General features: G+C 43.8%; 1 protein-coding gene across 1 annotated transcript in view; it reads left to right on the top strand.

The window, feature by feature from the left end:
• Nucleotides 1–25,000, top strand: part of LOC138953072 (leukocyte tyrosine kinase receptor-like) — a gene marked incomplete in the record, with an annotated part of 202,524 nt that overhangs the window by 131,599 nt on the left and 45,925 nt on the right. Inside the window, 2 exon segments of the mRNA XM_070324846.1 lie at nt 21,149–21,316; nt 21,916–22,022. Coding sequence (XP_070180947.1) covers nt 21,149–21,316; nt 21,916–22,022 — 275 coding nt within the window.

The following is a 25,000-nucleotide window of genomic DNA, read 5'->3' as shown; positions in this document are numbered from 1 at the left end:
TCGAATCGAAGCTGTTCGTAGCAGACGGACTTTTGATCGGCTGTGGTCTCACACTTTCACAGATGTCTTTCAATATGATTCCTTATTCGGGCGGGGATGTAGCTCAGTCGGTAGCGCGCTGGATTTGTATCCAGTTGGCCGCTGTCAGCGTGAGTTCGTCCCCACGTTCGGCGAGAGATTTATTTCTCAGAGTCAACTTTGTGTGCAGACTCTCCTCGGTGTCCAAACACCCCCGTGTGTACACACAAGCACAAGACCAATTGCGCACAAAAAAGATCCTGTAATCCATGTCAGAGTTCGGTGGGTTATAGAAACACGAAAATACCCAGCATGCTTCCTCCAAAAACGGCGTATGGCTGCCTAAATGGCGGGGTAAAAAACGGTCATACACGTAAAATTCCACTCGTGCAAAAAAACAAACAACGAGTGTACGTGGGAGTTTCAGCCCACGAACGCAGAAGAAGAAGAAGAAGAAGAAGAAGATTCCTTATTCGACAAGTTGTCGGGCAGACAGCCGTACCTCATATTTGTTTCCACTACCTCACTCCTAAATTTGCTTAATAGTGTATTAGTGAAGGACAATCAATCCGAAAATGTTCGAACCGAGAGAGGAAAAATGACCACTAGCAGACGGATCTCTTCGGTCGAGACTCACACACTTTCACAAACATCTTTCGATAGAATTTGTTATTCAACAAGTTGTCGGACAGACAGTTGTATGTCACGGTTATCTACACATGCGCTCAGCTCTTATTGTTAATTTGCATCGGATTAAAGAACTATGGACCAGAAAAGTTTCGAATCGAAGGATGTTTCGCTCTGGCCGGTGTAACAGTCGCGCATGCGCATTGAGCCCCCACAGTCACGAGGCAAATGAAAATTAGTATTTAACGCGTGAAAATTGCAAAAAAATTGTTTTGGCGCTAGTAAGCCGTCAGGAAGCGAGCCAAAACTGAAAATTAGACATTAACACTTGAAAATTAGTTATTAACACGTGAAAATAAGTAATTAACACGTGAAAATTAGTAATGTTCACGTCATAATTGTAATTTTCTCGTAAAAATTAGTAACTTTCACGGGTTAATTACTAATTTTTAGTTTTGGCGCTAGTAAGCCGTCATAATTATAACCCATATCATGTCCTTAAAGAGGCGAAATATTTAAGCATTCTCTCTTTCCTGGTTGGCCGTTTGGCCGGGGAAATGGTGGTAGAGGAAGCTGCTAGATTCGTAATTGAGTGGAATTGAACACTTTGTGACCAACACGCTAGGAATAGGCTTGAGAGAGGTCTGAGGGAACCATCAAAGGGGAACCCCCCCACACCTCTGTCAAGCCTATTCCTGGCATGTTGATGGTAAAGGGTGAGATAAAGGTAGTCCCATAACCATGATTGGTCCGCGTTAGAGATTTCCACTTCTCTATAGGGGCCAGTGTTATAAGGGCGGTGCCAATATCCTCTCCCTTGCTGCCTTTGCCTTCCCTGGTCCTGAAAAAGATCAGGTACCCATTTCCAGCTGGGTGGACTGCTCGGGAAAATCGGGTATTTTTATTCGCCCCGAATGGGGTTTGAACCAGTAATGAGTAAAAGAAAATCCTAGACGACACACTGTGGGCGGACGTGGGTATCAATGGATGGGGTCGAATGTTCTGGAGTGGGTAGAACTTATCGCTAGATTTATAACAAGCGGGGACGGGAGGGGCTAGGGGCAGGTAGGAGGTGGCAGAAGTATAAAGGAAAAAAAGTCCAACAGAGAGACCGGTTTTGCGTGCGTTTGTCTGCAAATCAAGCAAAGGTGGCAACAAATGACCAAGGCGAGCTGGAAATCGTTTCGGGAAACAAACCACCGTCGATATTTAGTTTAATGGTCCTGAACTGAGCAGAGTTCTATTGCCGGTAGGAAGGTGTTTCCCTCCATTTCCGAGTTCGTGCTGCGCATGTGTGTGGGTGTCGTTGTCTGACGCCCCTGTTACTGACGCCACGAGGCCCACAGCTGCTGTTCGCCAAGTCTATTAATTGGACGTCCCTCGCCGTGCGTGTGAGTGAAGGGAAACTTCATTTATGATTTTGTATAAACTCCTCTACTTCGGCTATATTCTAATTAAACCGTCTTTTCGGCTTTACTGTTGATGTGGAGGTGGAAAATGTAATCTTTTTTCAGAGTCACTATTTTCATTTCTATCTTAACTCCTCTGCATCCGTACTCTTGGTGTGGGCGAAGTATTTAGCTCGCATCTCCTCGTCTGTGTTTTTAGCGTAAGCGAAGAAAGACTGTATTCATAGTTTGCTTTGTACTTTTCTCCTCGTCGTTATTTTTTGTTTGTTTGTTTTAGGTGTGTGTGTTTTTTTGGCGTGGGCGAATTTTCTAGCTTACTCTTCCTGTGCTGTCCTGTTGATATTTATATAAGCAGCAGAACATGTTACCCATACTTTACCTATAATTTGCACTATTGAGTACTCCACCTCGGCTTTTGCTTCTGTTGTGGACGAAGGAAATTGTACCCACACGTTGCCGTTCTAGTGTGCTTCTCCTTGGTTGTATTTCTGTTAGAAAGAGATAAAAGACGAAGGAAATACTAACGAAGAGACGGGATTTTGTGGGAGGGTGTGCGCGTGTGTTTGTCTGCAAGTCAAGCAAAGGTGGCAACAAAAGACCAAGGCGAGCTGGAAATCGTTTCGGGAAACAAACCACCCTCGATGTTTCGTTTCGGGGTCCCGAATTTAGCAGAGTTCTATTGCCGCTCGGCAGGAAGATGTTTCCCTCCATTTCCGAGTTCGTGCTGCGCCAGTGTGTGTGTGGGTGTCGCAATCTGACGCCCACCCTCCTGGCGCCACGAATCCCAGCGCTGCTGTTCGTGAAGGTTTAGGTCCCTCGCCATGCGTGAGGGGTAAGGCGAAATTGAAGAAGAAGGCTTTATGTTCCACGCCTTCACGACAATTCCATTAATTAAAGGCTTGTAATACTAAAGGGATACTGTACTCCTAGTTGTGTAATCTGGTTGGCTCCTCCTTCCATGCTGCTTTCGAATCTAATCCTCTTTTCGGCTGCTGTGCTGGTGTGGAAGAAGGAAAACATGTCATACTCTACCTCAACACCGGCAGCTTGTTAAAATGTTATTGAAGACGGGGTGTACCTTTAACGTCCAATCAACTGGGCAAACTGTTTCCTTCATGACACCTGTCGTGGAGCTGCTAATTGCTGGACATCGCCTTGTCACAGGAATACTTTCTGACCCGGTCATGACTACTGGACACCGTGACCCTCGGTCAATTTTCTTGCCATGTCGTTACGTTGTTCATGTGCCATTGAGCCCTCTGCTCTCTGTGTGTGAGTGTGTGTGTGTGTGTCACTCTCTCTCTTTCGCTCGCTCTTTACAGCTCTCTCTTCACTCCCTCTCTCTCTCTCTCTCTCTCTCTCTCTCTCTCTCTCTCTCTCTCTCTCTCTCTCTCTCTCTCTCTCTCTCTCTCTCTCTCTCTCTCTCTTTCTTTCTTTCTCTGTCTCTTTTTGTCTGTATCTCCTTCTTGTCTCTCTCTCTCTGTGTGTCTCTCTCTCTCTCTTTTCTCTGTCTCTGTCTTTGTCTCTCTGTCTCCGGTTCTCTCTCTCTCTGTCTCTGGTTCTCTCTCTCTCTCTCTCTCTCTCTCTCTCTCTCTCTCTCTCTCTCTCTCTTTCTCTTTCTTTTTGTCTGTATATCCCTCTTGTCTCTGTGTGTGTGTGTGTCTCTCTCTCTCTCTCTCTCTCTCTCTCTCTCTCTCTCTCTCTCTCTCTTTCTCAGTCTCTTTTTGTCTGTATCTCCCTCTTGTCTCTCTCTGTGCCTCTGTGTCTGTCTCTCTCCCTCTCTCTCTTTTCTCTGTCTCTGTTTCTGTCTCTCTGTCTCCGGTTCTCTCTCTGTCTCTGGTTCTCTCTCTCTCTCTCTCTCTCTCTCTCTCTCTCTCTCTCTCTCTCTCTCTCTCTCTCTCTCTTTCTCTGTCTCTTTTTGTCTGTATCTCCCTCTTGTCTCTGTGTGTGTGTGTGTGTGTGTGTCTCTCTCTCTCTCTCTCTCTCTCTCTCTCTCTCTCTCTCTTTTTTTTTCTGTCTCTGTCTGTGTCTCTCTGTCTCCGGTTCTCTCTCTGTCTCTGGTTCTCTCTCTCTTTCTCTCTCTCTCTCTCTCTCTCTCTCTCTCTCTCTCTCTCTCTCTCTCTCTCTCTCTCTCTCTCTCTCTCTCTCTCTCTCTCTCTCTCTCTCTCTCTCTCTTGTTCTGTCTGTATATCAATGATCTGCCACTGCACATTTTCTGATAGTAAGAAGTGATTTTTTTGCTGACGATTCTTCTCTTCATTCAAGTGGAAAGTCTGTTCCAGTAATAGAGTCCTCCCTTCAAACAGCTTTAAACGATGTAAATAACTGGTGTAGTGCTAATGCTATGCTTGTTCATCCAATAAAAACTAAAAGTATGGTAATTGCAACCAGAAAAAAACATCAGATTTCTCCACTCAAACTAAATCTTACTATTGGTACACAATCAATTGAACAAGTTCAACAGCATCGAGTTTTAGGGGTAATTCTTGATTGTGAATTCAAGTGGCAGGCACAATTACAGCATATTTGCAAGAAAGTAGCCAAGAACGTTTTCCTCCTATCCAAGTTAAAGCAATATACCGACAGAAGGACTCTGGAAATGTTCCACCATGCTCATGTAATGCCTCACATTAATTATGTTTCGACGCTCTGGGATGGCAGCAGTGATGTCCACTTGAAAAAGTTAGACTCTCTCTATCGTCGCTCGGCCAAACTCATCGTAAAGGATAATGCCTCAACAGATATGAAATTAAAAATGCTTAACTTTCTTCCACTGGAAAAGCATCTCAAGTTAAACAAAGCCATTTTCATGCATAAATTGTATTACGGTAAAGTGCCGATTTACATTACATCATTATTTAATAAAGCTACCCACAGATATGGGTCGGTCAACTTGATCCCACCAATTCCACGAATTGATCTGTATAAGACCAGTCTTGCTTTTTCGGGTACTTCAGTTTGGAATTCACTTCCATCATCCTTTAAGCACTTAAAGTCATTAAAAAGTTTTAAAAAATGTGTTAAAAACCACTTAATGTCTGAGTAGTTTAACGCCTTTTGACTTACCACACTTAGTATTACGTCAAAGATATGTTGTGCATTGTATATTCTGAACATATTTTTGTTGTACTATTGCTACATGTTCGATTGCTACCAGCTTGTATTTATAATTACCTGCATAGTATGCATTTGATTTTATGAATAACCACATATGTATTCTCTTCATGCCTCATCTTCATCCTCATCATCATTATCATCATCATCGTCATCATCATCATCATCGTCATCTTTGTTATCACGTTTTCCAACCTCCTTTTGTTGGTCAACTTTTTAACTTTTTAATTTTTAATTTTTTAATTATATAATTGTGTGTCTATGCGTCCCAAGGACAGATTGTAAGAAAAGGCGTAGCCTTAAATCTTAATCCTTGTTAAATAAAGTTCAATTCAATTCTCTCTCTCTCTCTCTCTCTCTCTCTCTCTCTCTCTCTCTCTCTCTCTCTCTCTCTCTCTCTCTCAATAACCATGACAACACAACCTCTCGAACACTGGTCGTGAGGCATGTGCGAATGCTGTCTGGAAAGGTAAGCTACTACTAGTTGAAAAGTACAGGTGCACCACCACAAGGCCACCACCAGAGCTGAGAAAAGGTGTCTACCTGTATACTCTTCTCCATTATCACCTGACCTTATTAATGAGGGCAGGTGCTAAGAGAAGCCAAAAATGTAACACACACACACACATACAATACATAAAATAATAAAGGGTGTGTGATGTAAACCCTACAACCTTTACTCAACTCTCTCACCCCTAAATGATCGTTAAATGTCATAAACCGTTTAAAGAGGCCATCACTGCTGCAGTAAATCTTCGCAATGTTGCATGCGGGTGCAGTTTTATGAGACATTGTCCGCTCTCACCCCAGAATCAACGTTTCGTCTTGTTCGACTCTCAACTTGAAACAAATGACTCCAATCTGTTGTTAAGCAACAGGGGCAAGAAAGCTTGAAGTTTAGCTTATTAGCTTGTAGTTTCAAGATGGCTTCCAAGGGCAAAGTAATTAAGCAGAAAAGGTCTCCAGAATAGATAAATAAATGAACACAATAATAATTGCTTTTTGAGGTCAAGGATACCTAATTAGCCTGTGGTGTGAAGGTGGCTTCCAAGGGTAAAGTAATTGGATGGAAGTTTCCAGTCAAGCTGAATAAACTAATACAAGAAAGGAAAACACTTCCTGTGACTAACGAGTTAGAAGTCGGTATGGTGTATCATTATAACAAGTGGTTCCGTTGAGGACATTTGAACACACACACACATACACACACACACACACACACACACACACACACACACACACACGCACACAAACACACACAAACACACACACACAGACAAACACAAACACACACACACACACATACACACACACACACTCTCTATCTTTCTCTCTAGCTGTTGTCTCTCTCTCTCTCTGTGTCTGTCTCTCTTTCTCCCTCTCTCTACCTCTCTCTCTTTCTCTTTCTCTCCTCTCCCTCTACTCTCTTTCTCCCTCTCTCTCCCTCTCTTTCTCTCTCCCTCCCTCTCTCTCTCTCTCTCTCTCTCTCTCTCTCTCTTATGTTGCGATTTTCCATCATCTTCAGCAACATCATCATCATCATTATCATCATCATCATCATCATCATCATCACTTGATCATCATCATCATCATCATCATCATCAACATCTTCATCATCATCATTTACACCATATAATCATTATTAGCATTAGTGTAAACGTTGGTATCGTGTGAATGTTGCCGTCGATCACTTTACATGTGTAACCTCAATTAACATGTTGCATGTTTCGCTTTCGATTTGTATGTTGCTTACTTTGTCATTTTGCTGTTTATGTTTATTTGCTTGTTTGCTTACTTGTCGATTGTTTGCTGGTTCGTTCGTTTACTTTGTTTATTTGTCATGTTGCTTTACTTGTTTATCATTTATTAGACATTTGTATTAGAAGTAAGGACCGGTTGTAAGAAAAGGCGTCGCCTTAAACCTCTATCCTTGAAAAATAAAGTTCCATCATCATCATCATCATCTCTCTCTCTCTTTCTCCCTCTCTCTCTCTCTCTCTCCATCCGTCTAGATTAACAACCTTTTAGTTCGCACTGCAAGATTTAGTTCTTGCTGAGAGTGAAGGAATAACAAGTGTTGTAGCAGGTTAAGATTACATTCAGACACACTGATATATTGGTAACTTTTACCTTCTGTGGAAAGAGCACTCAGATAAAATTACTATTAATATTCAGGGCCTGCCAAGGGCAGCAGGGTCAATGCCTACAAATTCGGAATTTTTAAGGAATGGCCTACCACAAGAGGACAAATCTAGAATAAATAATTGAACGGTGGTGCAAAAAAACGCAATGATAAACGACATCGAGAACAGGTTTTCAGAAATAATCATTTGCCGTACTAAAAAATGAGCATGGGTTCAGCGAGTTATAATTGCTAGCGAGGAAATACTTTACAGCCGAAAGTCGCTTACTTATTTCTTATTTTTTCATCATTGTATTCTTTGTGTGTGTTGTTGGAGTACTTTTAAAGACGGATTGATCAAGATGCGTGTGCATTTTATTTAATGATTTTAGTAAACGTTCTAAATTGTATTTTAAAGACTGTCTGTCTAATGTTCCTGTGCCGTAGCATTCCATATAGTTGCACTTCCACAGCTTGCTTACAAACAGTTCAGCTTGGACAAGGGGGCGGGGGGGAGGGGGAGCAATTACTCACATTTGAATGCAAGGAACTTTCTTCTGAGAGTGATGCGTCCAATTTTCTCCTTGACAGATGTGACAAACTTTCTGCGAAAATGTTGGTACACCCCTATGCACACTACTCGGAAATCAACTCGGTTTTGATTTTCTGTCCGTATAACTCTGTATAAGGTCCATGGCGAGAAGTCATTGCGTTGCTCTCGAGCATGGAAGATGTCGGGGCTGTCTCGTTGAAAATGGTGACCCTCGGTTTCGAAGAAGTTCACGCACCCTTAACACCCTAAATCCAATTTTGACTTCAGGTCCGTTTAAACTGCTTATGGGTCGATAAGAGTCAGATCATTGCTTCCTTCGTAAGAGGCATCTCTCCGTGCTTTCTCCTTGACAGAGGTGACAAGCTTTTTCAAAGAAGTTGGCGCATTCCTATGCATAACACTCAAGTGGAACCAGGTGCACGAACCGAAAGTGGGTGCCACTCAAACGGGGGAGAACAAACCGCGCGGGGTCTGATTCGTTGAAATCACAACAAATCTCAATTTCAACCAATCCAACACCGCGGCTGGCTCCAACCCAGTTGGTAACTTTTCTCGTGCCCCTCGGTCTAGGTCATTGCCTTGTTCGCGAGGATGGAAAGAACGAGGGGAACAACTTTCTTCCAAGGAATTTGCGCACCCCTAAGAACAACACTAGGAATTCAACTCAGTTTTAATTTTGTGTCTGTGTAAGTGCTTGTGGTTCAATAGGAGTCAGGTTATTGCGCTGTTCGTGAGGGTGAAAGCTGTGGATGCTTGCGTGTCTCAATATCTTTTGCACGTAAAAATGAGTGATGAGGTCGTTGTCGACATACTCCTCCACAACCCTCTTATGTCCTGGGACGTTATGGAGATGAACAGCATTCGACGCTCGCGTGTGTACTCTCAGAATTAGAATGACCTCTCTCGGTATCCTCAAAATTCCCGTGGAACTTCACAATGGCCAATTTCAAGATGAAGGGATGCGATATATGGAGGAGGCGTTAGTAAGGATGGGATGGCACGTGAGTGGGGTTGGAGGAAGGGTGGCGGGGGGCCGGGTTGTTGACGGGGGTGACGGAAAGGAAGATGGGGAGGGGAGGGGAGGGGAGGGGGTTAATTGATCAAGGTCCTGCTGCTACTGTAGCAACGTTCTGAAGTGATAGCAATGCACCCTGACTTTCCAGATTTCAAGTACTCCCAAGGGTCGTATCAGAGGAACTGGGATCAGAGAGGGGTTAGGGAGGGAGGGAGAATTGGGAGTATCGATTGGGCAATCATTTTAGGTTGCTAACATGCGTATCCTTTTAACACGACATGAATTTTAGTTACCTTGACTTTTAAGTCACTCTTGCGGTTTAGCTTGGAGATGTTTAGATGGAAGATTATGTTTCAACGTTTTGTTTTCCAAACGATTGTGCTCGTTGGATTGTATCGGTACTTCATGGGACGACAAGAAACTTTTGTTTGTACATTTCAATGATTCTTATTCTTTCGGGTTCAAAAGACTGGTTTTGGGTAGCTGTCACTATATGTTGTCGTTTTCTATATTTAAAACGCTTACTTCCCTTTGTTTCTTAGATTTGATAGTAGCGCTTTGCCTCCCTTGGTTATGATGTCCATGGGTGTGAACTGCAATGCATTGTCATGTGTCAGCAACTTCAGAAGGTGACTTCAAAGTTTCTTTCTTTTGGGGAAAAAAATTTCGCACTATGAAAATTCCAAGTGAGGTTCATCGATCACACGTTCCCAACTTTCTTAACCGTTTTTATATCGAACTCTCGGGAGGTGGTCAAAGCTAAATGCTCGCGTGTCTGCGGTCATTGCGTGGGTCTGACATTCTACAGGCTTTTGCCGCAACTCCCCTGAATACCTATTTGCATGCGGATGATAGAGAGCGTGTCAGTAGCGTATAGCTTCTTCTTCTTCTTCTGCGTTCGTGGGCTGAAACTCCCACGTACACTCGTGTTTTGCACGAGTGGAATTTTACGTGTATGACCGTTTTTACCCCGCCATTTAGGCAGCCATACGCCGCTTTCGGAGGAAGCATGCTGGGTATGTTCGTGTTTCTATAACCCACCAAATTCTGACATGAATTACAGGATCTTTTTCGTGCGCACTTGGTCTTGTGCTTGCGTGTACACACGGGGGTGTTCGGACACCGAGGAGAGTCTGCACACAAAGTTGACTCTGAGAAATAAATCTCTCGCCGAACGTGGGGACGAACTCACGCTGACAGCGGCCAACTGAATACAAATCCAGCGCGCTACCGACTGAGCGACATCCCCGCCCACAGCGTATAGCAATACAATTTCTTTGGTGTCAGTGTTTGGCGCTTTTTGTTGCATTTTCGCTATCACAAGAAATTAAAAAAACTGTGCGTTATGAGGATTTGCACTTGCCGCCTCTGTATGGCTATATTTTTCATTGATTTCATTTTTACTTTACCTTTTTTGGTTAATTTTCTTTAATTCCTGTGATCCGTAATGGTAATTTCAAGAAGGTTTTTTTCATATGCCTTTAGGGAGGCATGTTTGTGTTATTTTTTTCTGTGCCTATTTCTTTATTTTTATTTTTTGTTACTTTCTTTTGTCAGTGTGTGATTGTTAATTGTAAGGATTTTCTTCGGTTTATTTCTCTGATTCTTTTTCTACGTTTTACGAGCAATATAGGTTGTGAATGGTCCACTACGTCTGTTTGCTTGTAATTCCTCGTGTGGAATGAGGAATGTCATCTGTCAACTATCGTTCGGTGATCCGTGTTTTCAAGCATCACCATCTTCCCCTCTTTTTTCGTGAAATTGATCGATTGTTCTTTTGGGCGCCAAGTTTTGACAAACGATTGGGCTATCGTTTCTTACCGATGCTGAACTATATCATTTGGCACAAACAAAATCAAGTGTCCAACTTGAATCTTAATAAGGTTGTCGTGAGACCCGCCTGATATAGATCCAGAAGATTTTTTGAGAACTTTTGTTACCCTTCGTGTGCCTGGTTATGAAAGCAAGTCCACCAATCCTGCTCTTCAGCGGATCTCTTCGCGTGACTTGTACGTGATCGATGTTACAGCGTCTCCGTTTTCTTCTCTTGGGACGATGATGCTTTAAGGTGGCGGCAGTAGGTGCTTTAGCTGTCATTTTCTGCCTGTCTGTCTCTTTCTCAAAATGCAAAAGAACTACTCAAAAATGTGTATACACCCTCTCTCGCTCTCTTTCTTTCTCTCTCTCACTGTCTCTTTCTCTCTGTCTGTCCGACTGTCTCTGTCTCTCTCTCTCTCTCGCTCCCTCTCTCTCTCTCTCTCTCGCTCCCTCCCTCTCTCGCTCCCTCTTTTTCTCTTTGTCTCAGTCTTTCTCTCTGTCTTTCTCTCTCTCTCTCTCTCTCTCTCTCTCTCTCTCTCTCTCTCTCTCTCTCTCTCTCTCTCTCTCTCTCTCTCTCTCTCTCTCTCTCTCTCTCTCTCTATGTCTCTATCTCTTTCTTTCTTTCTCTCTTTCTTCTCCTCTCTCTCTTCCCCTCCTTTCTCTCTTTCAAATTCAAAATGTCAAAGTTTCGTGGCCTTCTTTCTTCTTCTGTCTTTTTATATTTAGTCAAGTTTTGACTAAATATTTTAACATCGAGGGGGAATCGAAACGAGGGTCGTGGTGTATGTGCGTGTGTCTGTGTGTCTGTGTGTCTGTGTGTGTGTGTGTGTGTGTGTGTAGAGCGATTCAGACTAAACTACTGGACCGATCTTTATGAAATTTGACATGAGAGTTCCTGGGTATGAAATCCCCGAACGTTTTTTTCATTTTTTTGATAAATGTCTTTGATGACGTCATATCCGGCTTTTCGTGAAAGTTGAGGCGGCACTGTCACGCCCTCATTTTTCAACCAAATTGGTTGAAATTTTGGTCAAGTAATCTTCGACAAAGCCCGGACTTCGGTATTGCATTTCAGCTTGGTGGCTTAAAAATTAATTAATGACTTTGGTCATTAAAAATCTGAAAATTGTAAAAAAAAATTAAAATTTATAAAACGATCCAAATTTACGTTTATCTTATTCTCCATCATTTGCTGATTCCAAAAACATATAAATATGTTATATTCGGATTAAAAACAAGCTCTGAAAATTAAATATATAAAAATTATTATCAAATTTTTTTTTCGAAATCAATTTAAAAACACTTTCATCTTATTCCTTGTCGGTTCCTGATTCCAAAAACATATAGATATGATATGTTTGGATTAAAAACACGCTCAGAAAGTTAAAACGAAGAGAGGTACAGAAAAGCGTGCTATCCTTCTCAGCGCAACGAATACCCCGCTCTTCTTGTCAATTCCACGGGCACTGCCTTTGCCACGGGCGGTGGAGTGACGATGCTACGAGTATACGGTCTTGCTGCGTTGCGTTGCGTTCAGTTTCATTCTGTGAGTTCGACAGCTACTTGACTAAATATTGTATTTTCGCCTTACGCGACTTTTTTTTTTGTTTTGTTGGTGCAAATGCGTGATGGCGGCGAGTGTGTACATGTACGTGTTCGTATATATATGTCAAGGCATGCAACACAAAATGAATGTCAAGCAACACTTTTTGTAGGGTTATTGCGCGTGTGATTATTGTTTTCCTGGCGTGAAGAGGATGAATGGTTCTTCGGGGCACAAAACGTTTCAAGAGATGAGGTTCGCAAACGTGTTACTGCCACTCGCCATGAAATCAGACCCATCGATCCTGTCTGTGCAAACTTCTCCGTCGTCTTAATACGATCCCTTGGGTGCCTACTGTACCCTACGGTTGCAAAGTTTGGTAATGTCCGATGTTGACATGACAAGGTTTTATGCGTGGGTTTGGGGTTTAGGGCACAAGAGATGTGTGTGTGTGTGTGTGTGTGTGTGTGTGTGTGTGTGTGTGTGTGTGTTTGGAGAGGTGTGGGTGTGTTTGGTTGGTGGTGGTGAGTGTGTGTGTGTGTGTGTGTGTGTGTGTATGTATATGTGTGTGTGTGTGTATTTGGAGAGGTGTGGGTGTGTTTGGTTGGTGGTGGTGGTGAGTGTGTGTGTGTGTTTAAGAGAGAGAGAGAGAGAGAGAGAGAGAGAGAGAGAGAGAGAGAGAGAGAGAGAGAGAGAGAGAGAGAGAGAGAGAGAGCCTGATACGTTTGGGAAACAGTTAACTCCGTGATGCTCCTTCTCTTCCTCTTCTTCTGCTTCTTCTTATGCAGTTGGTGACGATTTATGGCATCTTGTGTGTATGTCTCCTTCAGGACAGCCACTTTAGTTGGAGAGCAGATTACCTGTTTGGAGATTGCATGTCTCTTCCTTTGACTCCCCCCCCCCCCCCCCCTGTGAAATGATAGCAATTGATCATACTTTTGATTTCTTCTCCAGCTTCGTCTCCTGGGATGAGAAGTTCTGATGCAAAAATGGCACCTCATACTTTTGATTTTTTCCCCAGCTTCGTCTCCTGGGATGAGAAGTTCTGATGCAAAAATGGCACCTCACACTTGCCTGCATGGCCCTTTTCTTTTCTCTCTTGAAGATGTGATAGGGTGGAGTAGAAGGGGGCAAATAGGCCAGGAAGCATAAATGAGACGCCAAGACAGAGGTTGCGATAACGTGACTTTTAATTAACGTACACCAGAGAGCAGACACCAGAAAGCAGCGTAGTTCCTTCCTCAATGTACTGCCGCACACAACTCGTCGGAACTTGAATTACGATCCCGGTCGAAAGTCACTTCGCTGATATAAACCTGGCAGCTCTAAAACGTTTGTTCAACTGAACACACACACAAAGTCTCTCTAAACAATCCTCGAATCACTCTTTCGCCAAAATACAGTTATAATGGCCCAAACTACACTGTTCAACTACAACTAAAACATCACAATCCAAGATACGCACACTGACACGTCTTCACACTTCGAAATCACACCGGGTACTCTTCTAGCCCACGCTATTATTCTGACTCACGCGCGCACCCGTTCAAACAATCAACCAATAAGAAACCAGCCTCCATACACACCTACAATTAGCTACAACACACAATAATCCTAGCGGGAGACACAACTTGGGTCAGGGGAAGATAATAGACAGGGGAGGCAACTGGATCGGGCAAAGAGACTGGGTACGCCACTTGGCTACAAAGATGTTATGGTTCTCGTATTGGGCCTTGTGTTTATATGTACCCCTGAGGGACTGCTTTCTGTCGTTTCAAGTCTCATAGTCTAGGATTGTGGACAGTAAATGGTTGCTGGGTTGTTGATAGATCAGCAACGGGCACATTGGCCGAGTGGATTAGACATCGGCCTCCTACGCGGAAGGTCGCGGGTTCAAATGCCGGCCGCGCCTGGCGAGTTAAGGGTGGAGATTTGTCCGATGTCCCAGGTCAGCTTATGTGCAGACCTGCTAGTGCCTTATCCCCCGTCGTGTGTACACGCAAGCACAAGATCAAGTGCGCACAAAAAAGATCATGAAATCCATGTCAGAGTTCGGTGGGTTATAGAAACATAAAAATATCCAGCATGCTTCCCCCGAAAGCGGCGTATGGCTGCCTGAATGGCGGGTTAAAAACGGTCATACACGTAAAAACTCACTCGTGCAAAAACATGAGTGAACGTGGGAGTTTCAGCCCATGAACGAAGAAGAAGAAGATAGACCAGCTTTTTTGTCGACGGGCCGAGGGGACCACATCGTCTTCTGTTTCATCTGTCTCGACACTGCGAGGAAACGTGTACAGTCCGTGTCTAGCGAAACGCCAACGCCGGAGAAGAGACAGGAACAAAATTCCGAGCGTTTCCATTGGGTTTGCTTTTGATTATCCATTTGCAATCTTCTTCCAGCACCCATGGAAACCGGTGACACTGGGTTTTTTTTTACCTGGCGTTTTCTGAATCAAAACGCTTGAAAATGATAACACAATTGTTAATTTGTATTATCTGTACTTGATTGTCTTAAAACAGTAGTAGCTGGACTCACACCATATAAATATCCTTATTGTATTATCACATACAAGCCTGGACATATCTTTGGTGGTTTACCTGCACGGTAAGCAATGTATCTTTGAAACTTGTTGCTGTACATTCTCGTTATTTCAACCTCAAAGCCAAGCCGAGTAACTTTTCGAGCGATCTGAGGCAGCTTGTCCACAGGCTGAGCGTGAAGATGATTGATTTTTAGCGCTCCAAGAGTCGAGGTTGGATAAGGATCGCCTACCGCTTGTCTGTGTCTACGCTGGGCCATTTCGCACGATTTCTCCGGTCGATCTTTACACTTCAGGATTGGCAAAAGTCTTCGAGTTCTTCTTCGTAGGGTGATAAATGTTGTTGTTTGTCCATTTCTTGGCATGGTTTGGGCACTTTCCTCATATGTCTTCGTCGAGAGTGCCGGAATTTTAGAAAGATTAACAGAACGTGATACCCATGGCTTCGATCGCCCGAGATTTTTCGAGTTTCTCAAATTATTCCCTCTTTTTAAGGGGCCAACTTTCAGAGGTGAATGACCATTGATGCCGCCATGCCAGCTTGGATGACTGCCCATTTTGGGGTCTAATGATGAGGGTTTGCTAACATTCCTCCAAGATGTCCTACGTCTAGACTATCCAGTTTCGAAGATGGCATATGCTTGGCAACAGCCATCTCTTTTTTGCGCACCCTCACCTCGATCCGATCGGCATGTCAAGGAGCAAACATGTTTATTTCAAACTGAACGCCTTGGTTTTACTGAGGGCTCGAACACTACACTGACCTACTTTGACTGGCTTACGGCCCTTGAACGAAGGTCAAGCTCAGAATGAGTAGCCTTCCGTACAGTCGGGACTTTTCTGTGATTTCTGCCCTGCACGTCACGTTGATTTATGTTCTTTTTTTCTTCTTTTTCTTTCTTTTTTAATCTTTTTCTTTATTTTCATTTATTTTTATTTTTTTGTTTCAAGGTTTTAATCAAATAATGATGTCATCAAAATAAAGATGAAAAGCTTCGAAGTTGAATGACTCAAACAGCTATATGTGCACCGTATGGTGCAATTAACCTCCCTGGATCCCTCCTCCTTCAGAATTAATCCCCCCCTTGCTGTACCAAAGTCAAGAGGCGTTGAATGTGATTCTTGGGACTCATTTTTGTGTGTATTTGTTTGTTTGTTTGTTTGTTTTTAATCTGTGTTGTTGTTGTTGTTGTTGTTTTTCATTTCAATAGATACCTTCTCTTCCTGTGTAAAGAGAACCAAGATTCGAAGATGGGTAACCTTGGTGCTCGTTTGCGTACCCTTTTAGCATGAAGTCAACTTGATCGATCTGAAATCTTCACACTTCCTCCAAAAGAGAGCAGTCTTCCCTCGCCGTGGACTGCTCTCTTGGCTATCGTTTTTTTCTTCATTTTTTTCCTTTCGTCTGTCCGTCTACAACTGTCTCTGTCTCACCGTCTGTCTCTCTCCCTATGTCTGTCTGTCTGTCTATCTGTAAATGTATGTCTATATGTCTCTGTGTTTGTTTGTTTTTTTCTTTTTTCTTCCCCTTTTTTTTCCTTCTCTTTTTGCGATGGCGGCGGTAGCAGACGGGAGGGGGCGAGCTCGGCGCACCACACATTGCAACAGGAAATTAGTGTCAATCTGGGGGGATCTACGGTTCCCTGGCGCTACTCCTCCGCCCGCGGGCCGTGTTTATACACAGGCTTTATTATGGGGGCGAGGACGCCCCCATTCTATACGGATAGTTTCGAGGTTGACCATGGGCAGCGCCATTTTGTTGTGAAATACGTCATCAGTTTGTGTACACAGGAAGTTGTGACATCCGTCACCCTATGGGAGGGGTGACGTCAAAATTGTTCATCTGTAGAAAGTTGTGAAATCCGTCACCCTATGGGAGGGGTGACGTCAAAATTGGTCATCACAGAGTTTGTGTAACACAGGAAGTTGTGAAATACGTCACCCTATGGGAGGGGTGACGTCAAAATTGTTCAACAAAAACATGATATGTCGCTTTGTGCAGGGTCAACTGCAACAAACTCAAACCGAGCCATTCATACCTAGCTGTATTTGAGTGACTTATATACCCGACATTTTTATTTCTTATTTTTAGCACAGGTGTAGGAAAAATCATGAACCAAAATGTTATTTATTTTCTAATTTAACATTTTTTTTACAAATATGACCATGGTCTTTTAAACATACAGTGACATTAAACATTGTTATGTTAAAAAAAAGAAAAAAGAAAAAAAGCTTTTGTGCACAAATCAGAAAATACATTGTACATTTTACCTACAGGCCAAACCGTGAGTGTCTGTGGCAAAGCCCGACCCAGGAAATTGCACTGATCTAAATTGTCAAGAACAGGCGCTTGCATTTGGATGTGTCCAATGATAGTAGGTTTGGTTGTGATCAATCAGAATAATGTAGGAATAAAAATGTATGACAGTTTAGTATGATGACATGTAATTCACATATGCTGAAATATGATATTATACATCATGTAATATTATTATGGCTGTTGCCATGACCATGAAACCCAACAAAGGTTTAATGTAATGTAATTCAAAATACCAAAACCGAGCACCTATTAATCTCGTCTTTGCGCGTGAAGATTGAGGCCGTCTGCCAGTAGCGGTTAGGTCATACAGTGGAACCCCTCTCTAGCGACCTTTAAAATGTTGACAAAAATCGGTCCTTGTGGAGGGGGGTCCTTACAGAGGGAGGGGGGCGGAGTCAGGGGGCCACAAAGAAAGTCAGATTTTAAAAAAAAAGAAAACAGAGAAGTTTGAGTTGCTGACGACCGTTCCCTCTGAAAGCAAACTGCTTCGATTTCATGTTTGTCCTTGGTGTCCACCAGTTCTGGTGCATGTACTACCCTGGCCAAGTTTCCTCTCAAGACATCAAAGAGACCGCCCCAGTATACTCTACAGCCTCTGGGCGAACCACCTCTCATAGCTAAAACTGGGTCAATGACCCCTGGGAAGAAGGTCAGTGTCTATAAAATTTTACTCCTAGGCCTGCGGCCAGGGGGGGGGGAGTATACCGGTACCATTTGAGAATCAGACCAAATGAGAATTGAACCATTTGAGAACATCCTTTTTTTTCAATCACTACATCGAAGGCCTGCGGCCCGGGGTTCACATGGGTTGGTTTGTTTGTTTGTTTCAAACCCACACCCATATACACACATTTCCCATTTAAACCATTTGTCGGCCCCCTGTCGATATTTATCGACTAAGTTCCTTGTGAACTTTTCTCATTGGGCTCATAAACGCACGAGTGTTGTTTGCCGCTCACACCGCGGAGGCTGTCCGCTCCTGGCAGCAGTCGATTTCTAATCTTATGGGGCGTGTTTTGAGAAAACAGCCGTGAAGATAGGGACGATCTTTCATGTTTATTCTGAAGCAAGAACTGCCTGAGTCTTTTTTTTATGACGATTTTTGTGTCTTTTCTGTTCATCCTTTCGTTCGTTCTTTTTGAAAGAGAGAGGGGGCTGAAGGTGTTGAGGGCAATCCCCAAAACCAGCCCAAATTAAGTGTCTTGGGTTGCATCTAAATTATGTTTTCTTCGCGGCCGTTGAATTCACTTTGGCTGGTTTGGGAGTGTTGGTGTGGAATACCAAGTTGTGGTCACAGACCAGCTTGAATAATATCGTATGAACTCACGAAAAGCATGGCTGCACCCCCCCCCCCCCCCCTCTTCCCCTCTTTCTCTGTCTCTCTGTCTCTGTCGCTCTCTCAATCTTGATCTTTCTCTCTCTTGATCTTTCTCTCTCTCTCTCTCTCTCTCTCTCTCTCTCTCTCTCTCTCTCTCTCTCTCTCTCTCTCTCTCTCTCTCTCTCTCTCTCTTTTCCCATTCTCTGTCTCTCAATCTCTCTCTGTCTTTCTCTCTCTGTCTTTCTCTCTCTCTCTCTCTCTCTCTCTCTCTCTCTCTCTCTCCGTCTCTCTCTCTCCGTCTCTCTCTCTCTCCCGTTGCCTGTCTCTCTCTGGCGGTGTTTTTACATTTAGTCAAGTTTTGACTAAATGTTTTAACGTAGAGGGGGGAATCGAGACGAGGGTCGTGGTGTATGTGTGTGTGTGTGTGTGTGTGTGTGTATGTGTGTCTGTCTGTGTGTGTGTGTGTGTGTGTGTAGAGCGATTCAGACTAAACTACTGGGCCGATCTTTATGAAATTTGACATGAGAGTTCCTGGGTATGATATCCCCGGATATGTTTTTATTTTTTTCGATAAATACCTTTGATGACGTCATATCCGGCTTTTTGTAAAAGTTGAGGCGGCACTGTCACACCCTCATTTTTCAATTGATTGAAATTTTTGCAAAGCAATCTTCGACAAAGGCTGGGGTTTGGTATTGCATTTCAGCTTGGTGGCTTAAAACCTAATGAGTGAGTTTGGTCATTAAAAATCGGAAACTTGTAATTAAAATTATTTTTTTTATTAAACGATCCAAAAACAATTTCATCTTATTCTGCGTCATTTTCTGATTCCAAAAACATATACATATGTTATATTTGGATTAAAAACAAGCTCTGAAAAATAAAAATATAAAAATTATGATCAAAATTAAATTTCCGAAATCGTTTTAAAAACTATTTCATCTTATTCCTTGTCGGTTCCTGATTCCAAAAACATATAGATATGATATGTTTGGATTAAAAACACGCTCAGAAAGTTAAAACGAAGAGAGGTACAGTAAAGCGTGCTATGAAGCACAGCGCAATCGCTACCGCGCCAAACAGGCTCGTCACTTTCACTGCCTTTTGCACTAGCGGCGGACTACGTTCAGTTTCATTCTGTGAGTTCCACAGCTTGACTAAATGTAGTAATTTCGCCTTACGCGACTTGTTTCTGCTTCTCTTCGCTTTGCTTTGTTAACTGTGCTTTGTTGGCCTTTTTTCCAATTCATTTTTGGTTAACTTGAATTTCCCTTCTTTCGTCGAGGTTGGGTTGGGGGGAGGGCAGAGGTTGGGTGGGGGTGGGGTAGTTGGTGGGTCGGAAACTGATGGGAAGTTTACATGTGTGTGTGTGTTGGGAGGGGGGGGCGGTGGGTGTGTGTTACTTTGATTATCCATTTTAGTCGTCTCATTTTACTTTACCAAAACCAATATTTGAAGGCGACAGTGTGTCTGGTAGAGAGAGGGTAGGCGTATTACACTGCCTGTGATCCATGTCGGGTCGTAGGCCATGAGGCGATTGGATCGGGGAGGGGTCTGCACGAGGGGAAGACGGGGAGAGGGGGTGTGTGTCTGTGATAGAGAGAGGAAGGGGGAGGGGGAGGCGCAACTGCTTTTGTGGTGCAGTGCTGAGTACCATCGCGACCGACTTCTGCTCGTGTGCTGTCTTTCGTCATTGCTTTTGCACTTTAATGTCTATGATTCGTGTTTGTTTCCCTGCAGTGTGATTTGTAGTTTTAGTTGTAGACGTGTGGCTTTGCGATATTAGAACTTTCTTGTGGAAGATAGATTTCTCGGTCGTTGTTTTTTCATCCGTAAAAAACGGAGTCAGGCCGATCAGTTACACCCCACCCCAATAGGAATATCCGTATTTTCATTATTTGTGAAAATGTTGAAACACGTGTACCTCTGTTCATGCGCTTTATGTGTCAACGAAGAAAACCAATACAAAAAAGTTTTTTTTCCCGGACCGCCGAGTGTTGCAGATTGGTTTGCACAAGTGGTTTTTTTTCTCCAGCAATTTCTATGGACTACAATTGACCACGAACACCACCAAGAACAAGAACAAGAACAAGAATTTAATCCTCCATATAGCATAAAAGCCATTGGTGTTTGTCTTGGTGTGGAACAATCATACATCCATACACTCCTTGCATCCACGATACAATCATCAACCATCTTTTATTAGTTTAAGCCCAAAGAATGTATGGCCAAATTTGGCTTACAGTTTTATATGATATCTTTGCGGTGCAATGAGTTGGGCAATGGGGTGTTTTTCTTTCAGATGTATTTTTTCTTCTTCTCTTTGGCTGTCTTAATGCCCATTTTATACAGCGGCTATAAGTTAACGGTTGTCCATGACCATTTAGAACGTCATGCTCAGTCTCTCTCTCTCTCTCTCTCTCTCTCTCTCTCTCTCTCTCTCTCTCTCTCTCTCTCTCTCTCTCTCTCTCTCTCTCTCTCTCTCTCTCTCTCTCTCTTTCTCTCTCTCTCTCTCTCTCTTTCTCTCTCTCTCTCTTTTTCGTTCCTTCGTTCCTTTGTTCCTTCTCTATTTAGTTTTTTTTCTTTTTTTCCTTCTTCTTCTTTCTTTCTTTGTTTCTTTTCTGCCCGCTCGTCTCCCCGCCTGCCGGTTAGTCTGTTTCTTTCCCTGTCTGTTTTGTGTTTATTTATCTGTTTGCCATGTAAGTTCTCATTTATCCATTACCTATTGCATCTTTTTATCTTTTCCAGAACGAATTCCCGAGCGAGGAAGAGCGACGTTCCAGGACTGTGACTTTCAAGGAGGTCACTGTTACTGGTATAACGTGCAGTGGCGTGACAAGAAGAGAGTGCCCTGGAATTTGGTCACCCACAACAAATCTTTGGAGGACAGGACGCTTCCCCACTACATTCCCTCAGGTTTGTGTGTGTGAGGGGAGAAGGAAAGGAGGGGTGAGATAGATAGAGGGAGAGAGGAAAAGAGAGAGAGTGTCACAGTGCGTGCGTGTGCGTGTGTGTGTGTGTTTGCGTGCGTGCGTGCGTGCGCGCAGTGTATGTTTAACGTCAGCTTCGTTGACAACATGGAATTATTTCGGGGGCAGTTTGTTTTGCAAAACCGTATACGAACAAACGGAAGTAAGTGTTACATTTACTTTTTCTGTATGGCAGGGGGATTAAGAGAGAGAGAGAGAGAGAGAGAGAGAGAGAGAGAGAGAGAGAGAGAGAGAGAGAGAGAGAGAGAGAGAGCGAGATAAGGAGCATGACTGTGTTTGTGAGGGCAATTGAATGTAGTTCCTGTTGCAGGTTTCTGGGCTGTTGCAGGCAGGCATACGTTTGTCTGCGTGGCCCTGTTATTCAAGCGGTTGCACAACAGGAACGTTCTTGACGGCGAGTAACGTGGCCGATGCGTTTTGCGAAACTGAACCCTCACTTTGTCGAGGGCAGGGGGGTGAGCGAGATTTCTCGTTGGGCAATTTACATGTCATTGATTTCAATCCTGTTTTGATTCTATGTTACAGGTCCCTATGTGTACGTGAGTCCTTCTAGCGTCCAGTCCCGATGGTCGTCGGAAATTCTGCGTAGTGTGGACTTCCCTGCTCCGCCTGCTGCCGACAGCCTGTGTGCGGTATGTCGCGCGCACGCACACACACGCACACACACACATACACACACACTCACACACATACACACACACACACATATGCTTACACACACACACACACATACACACACACACACACAAACAAACACACGCACGCACGCACACACAGATACATACGCACGGACGCACGCACACACACACGCACACACGCACACACACATACACACGCACGCACGCGCACACACACACACACACACACACACACACACTCACGCACACAAACAAACACACACACACGCACGCACGAACACACACACACACACACACTCACACACACAAACAAACACACGCACGCACGCACTCACGCACGCACGCACGCACGCACGCACGTATGTTTGGTTTTAGGGCACAAGAAAATATGTTGATCACGTTGGTTACCAATACCGTCCAAACCAAAAACATTTCACACCAGAAAAAGCCCATCCGCAAATTAATCAAACTTGAGTGCAAAGACCCCAGGTAATAACAACAGAATGTCTTGTTCCAAAAGACACGCGAAATTGGGAATAATGCCTTCGTGTAGAGCGTATTGGGCAAACATTTCTTTGTTTTTACAATTCTGATACCATCCTGTAACCAATACAAAACATGCAGCGGGTTACACGCGATGCTATCTATTCGATTCCCATCGGAACAGGTTTTAACAAACAATCGAGTTTTCTTGAACTGTGTTATGTGTGTCTAACCTTTCAATATAACACCATCTGGTAGAAGTTGTTGAATCTTACCCCATCGTCCAGAACTGTTTTCCACTACCATGGGTGGTCAAAGGTGTTCTCTTCAAGTCGTTTTCTGCGACGCGACAAAACATCGACCCGTATATTTTCCTTTTGCGTGATCACTACCATTGTAGAAATTCTCTGTTGATTCCTGTTGGCCCACCTGAATTTTTTTTTCGTGCGGGGACGTAGCTCAGTTGGTAGCGCGCTGGCTTTGTAGCCAGTTGGTCGCTATCAGCGTGGGTTCGATCCCCACGTTCGGCGAGAGATGTATTTCTCGGAGTCAACTTTGTGCAGACTCTCTTCGGTGTCCGAACACCCCCGTGTGCACACATGCGCACGAAAAAGATCCCACGTTCACAGCGAAAGTCTCAGGGCTTGGAAAACACGAAGACACGCATGCATCATCTCTCGTCTTCGATTATCATGATCGTATTTCGATACTTTGACAAGACAAACCCAATGCTGGTGTGTCGAAGAAGACAGCCACAGCGGGCTTGTTCGAATCAAAGTATCACACCATATCTTCAACGTATTACCAATACCTGTCCCAATATAGACCAGTTGGTCTAAGGGGACGTTAAACCCTAATAGTCAGTCAGTCACCTGAATTGTCGGCCTTTCTTCGTATTACTGCGGTCACATCCGTAGTTTTTCTTCTGTCGTTTCATCTTCTTTTTTTTCCCATTTTTGTGTACTGGTAATTAGTCTTGCGTTTCAATCCTTTACGTATACAGTAATGCTTCTCTCTCGTGACATTGCCACATCCAACCTTTTGTTCTTAGTCTGGTTTGTCAGGATGCCACCGTATTTTAGTTTATTTTCCTTTTGTTTTGACATAACAGTGTTGACTTTGTCCGTCTTTTATTGGATGTGTATATCATCAAGAGTATTTCCGTCCGTCCGTCTGTGACTTTGTCTGTCCCTCTGTCTGTCCGATTGTCTGTAATCTATTCGCTTGTCTGTCCGTCCGTTTGTCCTTCTGTCTGTCTGTCTGCCTGTCAGTCTGTCTGTCTGTCTGTCTGCATGTCTGTCTGTCAGTCTGTCTGTCTGTCCGAATATCCGTCTATCTCTCCGTCCGTCCGTGTGTCCGTCTGTCTGTCCGTCCGTCTGTCCGTCTATCTGTCCGTCTATCCGTCTATCTCTCCGTCCGTCCGTCTGTGACTTTGTCTGTCATTCTGTCTGTCCGATTGTCTGTAATCTGTTCGCCTGTCTGTCCGTCCGTGTGTCCGTATGTCTGTCTGTATGTCCGTCTATGCGTCTATGCGTCTGTCCGTCTATCTCTCCGTCCGTCCGTCTGTCCGTCTGTCTGTCTGTCTGTCAGTCTGTCTGTCGGTCTATCGGTCTGTCGGTCTGTCAGTCTGTCTGTGTTAAGTGTTCCAACGCGGCATTGCTGGTCTCCTGACTGCGCTGACCCCAGGTAAGTTGGGATGTCTTCTTTTGGTATCCCACCTGGGGTCAGTGCACTGCAGTCCCTGAGGGCCCCAAAGGGGGGGTATCATCACGATCACGGGAAGGGAAATTTTAGCTTTCACGATCACAGTTACCTTGATTCTTGTTTTCACGATCACAAACATCTTGACGAATAGAGGATCATACAGCTGTGAAAAATGTACGTTGAAAATAAAATGCTTTGCAATAATGCCCATCACGATCACGAAAACAAATGACGATCACGATCACGAGACTTGATTTTTTTGTCATCACGGATCACGGGCAAAGTCCCATCACGATCACAGAAATGGAAATTTCGGCAATCACGGTCACAGAAAGGTCAAAAAACGCCAATCACGATCACGATTTTAAACCCTTTGGGGCCCTCGTCCCTGGCAATAGGACCAAGTGTTTGCATGTTGCACATCTCAGATAGCTTATACTCGCCCGTGCGCAGTCGCGTGCTCAGTGTAATAATCTGCATGTTCAGTCGCAGTTTGTAACAAATTCCGCCCGACGCAAAAAACCGTATCCGGTCCTTTGAAGACCTTACAAGTCCTGTCTTAGTTCTGAACCTGTTGTTTTAATTGTAGAAGAGTGTTAATCATTCGCAAAATCATCACCTTAACAATCATAGGTATTTTAGAAAACAAGTTGTCAGCTTAAAGTGGTGTCTTCAAATCAGTCAGAATTTCAACTAGTGATGAATATGCATGAACCTGCTCGACGGAAACCACCTGTAATCTGTACTATGACAATGTGCCACAACAGGTCCGCTTCAAGTACTGG

Source organism: Littorina saxatilis, linkage group LG17, assembly GCF_037325665.1.
Source record: "Littorina saxatilis isolate snail1 linkage group LG17, US_GU_Lsax_2.0, whole genome shotgun sequence".
NCBI lineage: Eukaryota > Metazoa > Mollusca > Gastropoda > Littorinimorpha > Littorinidae > Littorina > Littorina saxatilis.
This window is presented reverse-complemented; position numbering and strand designations above follow the sequence as displayed.